The sequence below is a fragment of the Heliangelus exortis genome, chromosome 9 (assembly GCF_036169615.1).
Source record: "Heliangelus exortis chromosome 9, bHelExo1.hap1, whole genome shotgun sequence".
Lineage (NCBI taxonomy): Eukaryota > Metazoa > Chordata > Aves > Apodiformes > Trochilidae > Heliangelus > Heliangelus exortis.
In genome coordinates this window covers 10,175,082-10,186,037 of record NC_092430.1, presented here as the reverse complement: position 1 = coordinate 10,186,037, position 10,956 = coordinate 10,175,082, and the positions used below count along the sequence as shown (strand labels likewise).

At 50.1% G+C, this 10,956-nt stretch overlaps 1 protein-coding gene across 1 annotated transcript; it reads left to right on the top strand.

Annotated features, from left to right (window-relative positions):
* The first annotated feature begins 6,715 nt into the window (after positions 1–6,715).
* Positions 6,716–8,055, top strand: SOX14 (SRY-box transcription factor 14). The gene has a single exon (XM_071751531.1). It carries the CDS (start codon positions 7,085–7,087, stop codon positions 7,805–7,807), a length of 723 nt encoding a protein of 240 aa, XP_071607632.1. The 5' UTR covers positions 6,716–7,084; the 3' UTR covers positions 7,808–8,055.
* Positions 8,056–10,956: the final 2,901 nt, after the last annotated feature.

The following is a 10,956-nucleotide window of genomic DNA, read 5'->3' as shown; positions in this document are numbered from 1 at the left end:
CCAGGACTTCCCTTTACCGTGTGCCTCCCCCACCCCAGTATAAACCTCATTGGCTGTGTTTGGAACAAGATGTAAGACATGTTTCATCCAAGTGTCTCATTAATGGCTGTTGCTTGGAATCTCCTGCCGGCTAAATTATTATCCACAGAATCCCTGGCTGAAGGGTTAGGAAAGGGTTACTGTGCATTTGGGCTGGGTGGGTGGAAATAGGGTTGGCTTTCATCTCCAAACCTCCTAAAGAACCAAGAAGCTGCTGCTGGAGAGACGGGTGCTTTGTAAATCATCTCAAGAACTAAAGCATGAAGTGGGTGCATGGCTCCGTGGCAGGCTCAGTGTAGGACCAGCTCTAAAAGACACATCCCTGGCTGCTCTGTGGAGGGGCTGGTTTGCCCTCACATGGCTCCTGGGAAAGCATTTCCTGCAGTGAGGTCATAGTGGTTGGGGTCTTGACTTGTGGGTTGCAAGACAGTCATTTTCTGGAGCCCACTCTTAATTGGCAGACTGGATAACACGAGCGGCGGCTCCTCTGTAGCTCATGTTTGTGGCACCATCTTCTCACTGTAGGGTTTTGTCTTCTGTCACCACTGTCCTCTGATGCATTTCATTATTTTTACTGCTAAAGTGCAGAGAGAATTTTTTTTTCCCCATCAAATATCTTTGTATTTGTTTCCAGAAACAAATGATTAACATTAGTATTCATTAGGATTCGTGTTAACAATTGATAAAGGGCCCACTACCATAGTATCTGTGCAGAGCACACAAAATTCAATTAAAAATATAAGAATTTCCTCAAGCCATCGTTGTATAATCTGGACCATCCCGCAAAATTAAGTTCCTGTGGCTGCCCTCAAAGGTGACTGTAGAGGGATCTGGTTCCAGATGAAAAAGGGCCCTGAGTCAGGGATGCTGCTGTCAACCGAGCAGGACCAGGCTGGGGAGGGCAGGAGAGGGCACGTACAGCACAAAGCAGGAATGTTTTTTGGCAGGGCCAGGACAGCTCTGCTCCCAGTCATCGTGCCTGTCCTGTTTGTGGAGTCAGATAAGGCTGCATCCACCACCCAAACTGTGTGGATCTCAGATGGCTCAAGGGACTGGGGTCTTCTCCAACCAAGAAGTTCTTGTTGACAGATCCTAAACAAATAGAGCAGTCATGAGTGGAACCAACTTCATCAAAATAACAGGTGCTCCTGAAAGCTGGAGCACTGTAGCCCTTGAGGACATCTGTGGAGACTCCTGTTGAACACCAGCCACCTCATCCAGATACCCAAATGCAAAATGGAGTATCCTGGGACAAGAGAAAGGCTCAGGGTTCTTGCAAATGAGCTGGTGGTGGTATGACATAAATCAACAGGAGCAAGGTATTACTCTGGGATTTTTGCATCTTGAGCAGTCCTTAACTTTTTGTTGTTGAACTGTGCAGGGAGATGATATTTTGGAGCAGCATAGCCTCTGTTTCCAGACCATGGCAGTTGGTAATGTTGGACTGAGCTCTATGTTCTTCCCACATGTGGCTTTCCACTTATCAGTGATGCAGAGAGGCTTCTCCAGAGATCACCTGAAATACCAAACCCTACTGGGCTCTTCCCTCCTCTACCCTAAGTTTTTTATCCAGCCTTGGACATGCCTCTGTGTTTCATAGAATGATTTGGGTTGTAAGGGACCTCTAAAGGGCATCTAGCCCAACCCCTGCAGTAAGCAGGGACACCCTCAGCTATGGCAGGTTGCTCAGAGCTTCACCAAGCTTTGCTTTGGAAGTTTCTCCATGCCTGACATGTATCTAATAATGCCACCTCTATGCCTCACCTTGCAGCAGGCAGGACACCAAATTACAGGTGATGAAGCCATGGCCCTTCCAGGAATGGAGGTGGGCAAGCAGCTGAGATAAACTGTTCAGCCTTGGCACTTTTCTTGGAAAAAGAAAATTTTTCAGAGCTTGTGTGCCAGAAAGCATGCCAGAAAGGGTGTTAGGTTTTTTTTTTTGGTTTTTTTTTTTTTGGTTTTTTTTTTTGTTTTTTTGGGGTTTTTTTTTTTTTTTTTGGTTTTTTTTTTGTTTTTTTTTTGTTTTTTTTGGTTTTTTTTTTTTCTTTTTCTTTTTTTTTTTTTTTTTTTTTTTTTTCCTGGCTGTATCAGTTGGTCTAATAAAAGATACTACCTCGCCTTACAAGCCTGCCCTGCACTTTGGTGCTTAGGTCATTTATCCTTCACCTCGTGCTGCTGACAACAACGGTGGCTCGATGGCTGTGCAATAGCTGGGAAGTCAATTCTGTGTCAAACCCCTGAGTTTACATGCATGGCCACAGGGAATCCACTTTATTTGCTGGAGAGGCTCCTCAGCCCTTCCTCCTGCTGCCTTTGCTGCAGCGAGAGAGAAGGAAGATCTTCCATGGACCTTTCCCTGAGGATGTGGGATGGTGTACCCAAGGACCTCACGGGGCTCCACAGCATGGGTCTACCCATGCAGGAGGAATCCCACTGGGAATTTCTCACCCTGCAAAGGATGAGCCACTCCTTAGCCACTTGTTGGTGATTATTTAACAGCCAACATTGGTAAGGAAAGAGCAGGGGGTGGCACGGAGGTGTCACTCCCGCAGGGACTCTTGGAGGTTGTACCCAAGAGCCCCTTTGTGGTCCTGTTTGGAGCCTAAGCAATCTTGGGTGTGCAGTTTTGATGCTTTCTGCCCAGGAATTGAGCACCTCACAGTGATGGCAACCCAACAGCCGGGCTGCTGACCTGGCTGCAGTCTGTACTGCTCAAGGCAGCACTTGGAGAGAACCACACTTCCTGGGATTGTTTGGGAAGGCTGATGTAATTTGGGGCACAAAACCACATCTTGCTGAACCTTCACCCCTACCCCAGGAGCTGTGAGAAGACCTGCAACAGTAAAATTGACTGGACCTGCCCACGGTGTTGGCTGGGGACAGGTTTCCCAGCTCAGTAACCCCCAGGGTGACTGTCCAGCTGTCCAGGCTGCAGGGAGGGAAATCCCACAGTGCAAAAATATCTATGACCTTCCTCATTAACTGAGGGATGGAAAAAAAAAAATCCTGCAAAAAAATAATGACCAGATCACCTGTGAGAAATGAGCTCTGTAAATGTATGCAGGGCTGTGCTAAAGGAAGGGGTATTTATGGGAGATTGTGGAGTGTGGTGGGTAGATAAAATGTGCCAAACAAAAATGAAGTTTTAAAAGGGCTGTGAACTTCAGCTTCAGGGTGTAAACCAGCTCCTAATTAATTGGGGCTGAAAGGAATCTATTTTTGTAGCAAGTTATTCTGCAACTCTCTCCCACAGCACGTGGTGGCTTCTGAGGAAGCATCTCTTGTTGGCCAGTGCGGGAGAGCAGATGTTGGGCAAACCAGAGTGTGGGTTGATCGGATCAGCCATATCCATCACTGTTCCTCTCTTCCAGGGCTACTGACCTGCTTCATTAAACTCTCTGTGCAGAAGCCTGTATTGGTGCAACTATTTGTAGCTGGAGGTACACGAATGCTTTCCTCAGGGCAGAGGGGGGAGGGACAGGGCAAGAAATCCTGCAACCCTGCACAGAAAATAACCAATAAATATGATGTCTGCTCTGCACAAGGTCTGTGGGTGCATCAGTGCTGTGTGCTTGTATGAGCTGGTGGGTGCATATATTTTACATATCTCAAAGTGTTGAAGGCTTGTGATTAAATGGCTCTTTTTAGTATGTGGCATGTGCATAAAGAAATGCATGCAGGCACTTGCATGTAAAATAACCAAACATGAAGGAAAAAGTGTAAAAATAATCAGCCTGTGCACTGAGCTAATTCTATATATTTATCAAAACCATTGATGCTGGGGGAGACCTCACCAGGTCACACAGCACAGTAAGGAGCACTGGTGTCCTAAGTGTCTAGAGAAAGCATCAGAGACCTGCAAGTCTTTCCAAAATGTTCTCCATTCAATTAAAATTCCCTTTCCTTTCCCAGTGCCTGAAGAATAATAAAACAAAAAACAAGCAAACAAACAAAACAACTGTTCTGTAAAGATCAATTATTTTCCAGCAACTCCAGGTTTGGATCCGGCGTTATTTTCAAATAAGAGGTGCTGTGCTCTTTGCCTCACACTTTTGGCAATAGCAGCACTGCAAGCCCGACTATGAGGAAGAAGAGGGTGAAGGCAGAAACACAGCCCCATTTGTGCTGATATTATATCTTGGGCTCCATGATCTCATCTAATTTCAAGTTACTCCCAGTGAACTATCTCCAAGTCTATAATTTTAATGTTTCTCTATCAGGCCGTTGTTATCTTTCTGCATTACCATGATATCATTCAGGAATAATAATCGCACTATTAGTTTTTAATGTCTTAACAAGCTGGCGAGGAGAAAGGGATTTCAGTCACCGCCCTGTGAATTGCTGCTGTCTCAAAAAAAAAAAAAAAAAAAAAAAAAAAAGAATTAAAAAATGTACGAAGTTTATAAAAGCCATCCTCGGGGGATGTACTACTGCAACAGATGCCCTCCAGGACAATTGATTCAAGGTAAAAATTGATGTATTGAAGGATGGAGGCGTTGGCATCTCGAAGGAAATACATAATTTCCTCTTTGCCTGTTTTTTAAAAAATAATTTATTAATTTTTACGGGGACATATATGGGATGTAAATGAACAAAATACAGCCTGAAATGCCCCAAGCTGATCGGAGAGTGTGTGATGATGCATCGAGGCAAAAGCACCAGCCAATGAAAGAGCAAGGCAGCCGCTGCTTTTCTTTTCTTTTCTTTCTTCCTTTTTTTATTTTTTTTTTCCTATTTTTTTTCCCCGGCCGATTTTTTATCATTAACATTGCGAAGCAACCTTAACTGACGGGAAAGACTTTTCGGGAGCCGGGGAACCAACGCTCCCTTCCGCACTATGTGTTCTTGGCTCCCGGAATGTTTTGGGAAACCGACTCCAGATTTCCCTCGTTTCATCTTCGTGAGAGATTATTTAATTCCCCCCCCCTCCCCCCCAAAGAAGCTGAGAATAAACAATGAAAGCAAAGAGAGTTGTGTATTTTAGCCAGCGAAGGGGGAAGGAATTGCGGGTTTCACCGCGGATGTTACGCGGGTCCGAGAGCCGGCAGTCGGAGCTGCCGCTATCGCTGTTTCCACGAGGGAAGTGGGGTGAAAACCTCAAGTTTCCAGGCGTGTCACCCTGTCACGGCCATCTCCAGGCCCACAGGCGCTTGGGCACCCCCGCGGCGACAGCCCCGACGGGGCGACCGGGACCAGGCGTGGCACGGAGCTCCCGGGGGGGCGGTAAAACTGGGGGCAGATGTGGGAAGGAGCTGCCTACACTTCACTTTGTTTTATCTATTTGAGGGTCCTGCACTCAGGCAGCGGCTGCTAGGGGTAGGGGGAGCCCAGGGTGGGAAGGGAAAAATTTTCCCCAGGAAGACGGAAGATGTTTTGCCCGCGGGCAGGGCGTTTGGAATTAAATGCTTTTTAAGGCCCTTTCCAACCCAAACCGTTCGGTGATTCTATGATAAGCTCTGCTGCCGTGCCGGGGGTGCGTTGAGGGTGTCCCACTCCGCAGACCCAGCTCTGGAACAGGGAGCTGAGAAATTTCGGCTTGCGGTTTATTTTTATTAGCTCAACGAAAAAAATCGCTGGGATGGCGCTGGAGGCAGCAGAGCCAAAATCACCGGCGCTGCCAGCCCCGTCCAGGTGAGCGGAGTCGAAATCATCTCCCCCTTCTTCTTCCTCCTCCTCTTCCTCCTCCTCCCTGGCCTGTCGCGCACAGGGCTGTGCCAGGAAAGGAAAGTCATTTATTACAATCGGAAAGGAAGAAAGCAGGAAATAAGGTCGAGGGGAGGGTGTGTGCTATTATTCTTATTATCATTATTATTTGGTGGAGGGGGGGAGGTGGGAGGTGGGCACGCACCAATAGAAGCACCCCGGGAAGGAGCGAGGCGGGCGGGAGAAGTTACCGGAGGGGAGTGGTGGACATGGGGAGTCCGATGGGACCTTGGGGGTGCCCGGAGGGGCTGGGGTAACCGATCCCTCCGAGAACCCTCCTCTCACCCTGCCGCCCGCCCGACTTCTCGTTTCTCCGTCCAGTAGCTCTCGGAAAGGGGCGGGCAGAAAGGGGCTGGGGGCTTTTAGGAGCAGGTTTGTTAACCAAAGCAGGTGTTAAAAACCAATAAGCCTGAAACATACGCGGTCCTCCCCCCTCCCCCGCCGCCCCCCGAGAGCTGGGACAATTGTTTCCATTTAATAAATATTTTCCCCACGGGCATTTCGCGGGAGGCAGGCAATTATTCAAAGCAAGCCGGGACGCAGACCGGCTCCCGGGGTTAAGCGGGGCTGCGGAGCGGGGAAACGGGGCGGGGGGGTGTTGGAAGCGGGCGAGCGGCCCGAGCGCTAGCAGCCCCGACGGCGGCGGGAACCTGGAGGGCGCTGGGATCTCTGCGCACCGGTAGGATGGGGAGATGACCCCCTTGTCCCCTCCTCCCTCTTCTCTCCTCGCTCCTCGCACAGCTGCTATTAGTGCACCAGCTCACAAATCCTTCTTTTTAATCTGTGCGTTCCGGTGCGGGGGGTGGCTCCTTTCTCTCTCTCTCCTTTTTTTTTTTTTTTTTTTTTTTTTTTTTTCTCCCTCCTTCTTCTCCCTCCCTCCCTCCCTCCCTTGTCCCCTCCCCTCCTCTTCCTCTTCGCCCTTCCTCTCTCCCTCTCTTTTTAAGCGGGTCTCCCCTCCGCGCTGATTGGGCGCCCGGCCGCGCTGTGACCGCCCTGCCGCTATGTCAGCCTGCCCGCCGCTGCAGCCCCTCGCCTTTGAACTGCCCTGCTCCTCACCGCATCCCCACCGCCGGCCTGGCGGCTCGCCGCCCGCCTAGCCCCCTGCCCGCCCGCCGGGCCCCGCGGGCCAAACCTTCCTCCGAACCCACCTCCCCTCCCCACTCCTTCCCCGGCTGGGCGCCCGCCGGGGACGGCGCTGGTGGAGGACCTGTGATGATCAGCTGAGCCCGTTCCTCCCGCTCCTCCGGCTGCTTTTCGGCTTCTTCTCTGTCCTCCTTTCGCCACCCGGCGCCTCTCACCGCAGCGTCCCGCCGAGCCGCCCACCCACCCGCCCGGCTGAAGCATGTCCAAGCCCAGCGACCACATCAAACGCCCCATGAACGCCTTCATGGTGTGGTCCCGCGGCCAGCGGCGCAAGATGGCCCAGGAGAACCCCAAAATGCACAACTCGGAGATTAGCAAGCGGCTGGGAGCGGAGTGGAAGTTACTCTCCGAGGCGGAGAAGCGCCCGTACATCGACGAGGCCAAGCGGCTGCGGGCACAGCATATGAAGGAACATCCCGACTACAAGTACAGACCCCGGCGTAAACCCAAGAACCTGCTGAAAAAGGACAGGTATGTCTTCCCTTTGCCTTACCTCGGGGAAACCGACCCCTTGAAGGCCGCCGGGCTTCCCGTGGGGGCCACTGACTCTCTGCTGAGCTCCCCGGAGAAGGCCAGGGCTTTCCTGCCTCCCACCTCAGCACCTTACTCCTTACTTGACCCCAGCCAGTTCAGCTCCAGCGCCATTCAGAAGATGACTGAGGTTCCTCACACCTTAGCTACCAGCACCTTGCCCTACGCCTCCACCTTGGGATACCAGAACGGGGCGTTCGGCAGCTTGAGCTGCCCCAGCCAACACACCCACACCCACCCCTCGCCAACCAACCCGGGCTATGTCGTGCCGTGTAACTGTACCGCTTGGTCGGCTTCCAGTTTGCAACCTCCAGTTGCCTACATATTATTCCCAGGCATGACCAAGACTGGGATAGACCCTTATTCTTCAGCACACGCAACTGCCATGTAACACCCACCCACCACCCAGACCCCCACAGGCGTCTCTATGCGTCTCTCCCTACACACTCTCCTCCAACCCCGGTTGGCAGCTGGAACTGGGATTCCTTCGTGTTGCATGTACATAAAACCTACAGAAGCAAAAAGCCACCTGAAAACCAGGACTCTGGTGGCCGCCACCGGGCCGGGACAGATGAGGACCTTGCCTCGGGGACTGGGAGATGCTCTCGCCTAAACCGTGCCCTGAGAGCTGGCCCCAGGTTCGGGGAGCGATGGGGGAGGTGTTGGGGGGGGGAAGGCAGAACTTGCGATGGCGGGGGCAGATAGGAGCCCGGCACTTGTAAGAGTTGTAAATGTGTTTCAAAACAAAAAAACAAACAGAGCGAACCTTGAACTTTCGGAACTAAGAGGGAAAGAGGGAAAAAAAAGAGGAGGGAAAAAAAAAAAAAAGGTTAAAGAGAGACATGAGGTTTCGATTTTTATTTATTCTCTTAACGTCTGAGTTCTCCAGGGTCTCATGTCACTTGGACTTGACTTTGGGAAATCTCGGTCTTTAAACCTTTTCTTTAAGGTTTTGTTTTCCTTTTGCACATTAAAAGATGAAATCAGCTGTGTTATATATATAAATATATATATATATTTTACCACCACGCACTACTAGGTAAAATTGCTTTTCATGTCAGAATAAGGCTCTTCAAAGTTAAAAAAAAAAAAAAAGGGGGGGGGGGAGGGGGAGAAACATTTATATTTAAAACATATGATAGTGTTTGCTTAATTTAAAACAGATAGTCCTTAAATTTGTGTGATCCAGTGAGACTAGATCTACGTTTACTTTAGACAGAGCGTCAGATATGAAGTCAGGCAGTAGAATTGTAAAAAATTAATACTACTAATACTACTAACTAAAAACCGACGGTAATTTAAATATGTTTTTACAATGTCTTGGGGAGAAGAAGAAGGGGGAAAACAAAAAAACAAACAAACAAGAAAACCCACACACAAAAAAACCAAAATATGTATCCGGCCGGATTTTACCTCGTTGAACCTTTCCATTTGTTGAACAAAGACGTTTTGAATAAAGACAATCTGTCGTCAAAACGAGGCAACTGCGTGGTGTGACTGCGGTGCCCCGCGTCCCGCACCGGGGGTTGCGGGTGAAACTCCCCCGCAGTCCCCCGCCTCCACCCGCAGCCCCTCTCCCCGTCACGACCCCCTCCTTCTCCCGGCAGCCGATCTCACCGGGTCGGGGTCCTTATGGAGCCCGTCGGGGGAAAGGTGGCTGCGGGCTGGGAAAACTTCTCCGATGCGGGGATGGAGGCGCAGCAAAGCCGAGTGTTCGCGGTGGGGGGGGGGGAGGTGTCTGTGCTGGGTGTTCACCCCGTCCCGTCGGGGTATCGGGTTTTTCCTAAGTTGTCTCCGCGGTGTTGAAGTTTTTATCGGAGAGATTTGGACGATGATGGTGTCTTGATGGTGATGGAAGGGGGTGGGTTGGAATTAATCTTGTCCGACTCGGTTAGTGATGTTTGTTGTTCGTGGTGGCTATATTATTATTATTATTATTATTATTATTATTATTATTATTATTATTATTATTATTATTATTATTATTATTATTATTATTATATTTTGGGGGGATGCTATTCATTGGGACCCCCTTTGTGAAGAGAGGGAGTCTCTGCGGAGAGGGGGCAGAGACGGAGCAAAGGAGCTGAATAGTCGGAGCGCTGCGTTGTTTGGATGTGCTTTGCTCATTAAGTGCTCTTTGGAGACCGATGTTAGAATTAAACGGCGTAACACAATTAACAGACATGGGGCTTGAATGGGAGGGTAAGCAGAGGAAGAATAGATAGATAAATAAATGAGAGATCAGGCGAAGGTAAACAAAAGGGAAGAGGAGAAAAGGGCTGAAAGGAGAGGTTAGAATGGCTGCTCCTGCCTTGTTTAGCATGACAAAACGGCTCTCACAAATGAGGACAATTAAAAAGCGCTGGCTTCGGGAGGGCCTGGGAGCAGCGGGACGATCCGCTGGGACATGCGGGGCTGAATGCGGCCGGCGTGGGGCAGGGAGGCTGGCACGGCGCCGGGAGCTGATGTAACCCCGGCTGACAGCCCCTGTCACTCCGGGTGATAACACCGATAGCTCAGTGTCCTTTACCATCCACCCAGATTAGGCTGACAATGGTCGGCAGGAGAGAGAGAGGAGGGGGGGAGAAAGAGCCGGCCCGGCCCCCTCCGGAGACGGGGGCACAGCCGCAAAAGGGGCTTCCGGGGACCCACCAGACACCCGGGCCGAGCCGAGGGGAGCAGGACGGGGCTCTGCGCCCCGGGACGGCCCCGCGGCTGCGGGGGGAACGGGCTCAGTGGGGGCCGCAAGGCTCGGGCCAAAATCAGGGTTGAGGAAGGCGATAGCGAAGAGGCAGGGCTGGAAACTTTAGGGGAGATTTTCCCTTCCTACTTTTCTCCTTCCTTTTCCGTTCTTATTTCCTTCTTTTCTTTACTTCTTTATTTTCTTTTTTTCTTTTTTCTTCTTTTCTTTTTTTTCTTCTTTTCTTTTTTTCTTCTTCACTCTTTCTCTCTCTTTCTCCTTCTCTTTTTCTTTCTCTTTCTCTTCTCTTCCCCTTTTCTTCCTCTTTTCTTGCTGTTTTCTCTGACCTCTTCCCCTCTCCCTCTCTTTTTCTCCCTTCTCTCTGTTTATTTCATTCAGTTCTCTTTCTCCCTCTTTCTCTTTTTATGCTTCTCTTTTCTCCTCTTTTTTCTCTACTTCTGCTTCTTCTCTCTCCCTGGCGCTCTCTCCTTCCTCTCCTGACCCGCTCTCCCAACCCCGTCTCCCCTCAAGAGCTTCTGCTTGCCGGCCCTTTACTTCCCATTCCCTCAGCCGTATTATTCCTCCAACTCTCTCGCCCGTCTGCAGGTGTGTAGCTATTTAACTCGTAGAGATAAATAAATTAAATAATGATCTTGACACCGCAATGAACCGATTACTGACTTTGATGTCAAAGGGAAACCAAAAACAGAAAGAGAGAGAGAGGAGGAGGGAAAAAAAGCTATTCCCTCGAGGGGGAGACGCAGCTCCTTGTCGAACCTGTTTCCCTACAACTGTCTCCTTTCAATAAAACCATCAGGCAGAGGCCGAGGGGTTACGCGCACCACGCCTTGGGTGCG

What these genes read in the sequence shown, in the direction of transcription:
- SOX14 (XM_071751531.1), top strand. Translation starts at nt 7,085, where the DNA reads ATGTCCAAGCCCAGCGACCACATCAAACGCCCCATGAACGCCTTCATG.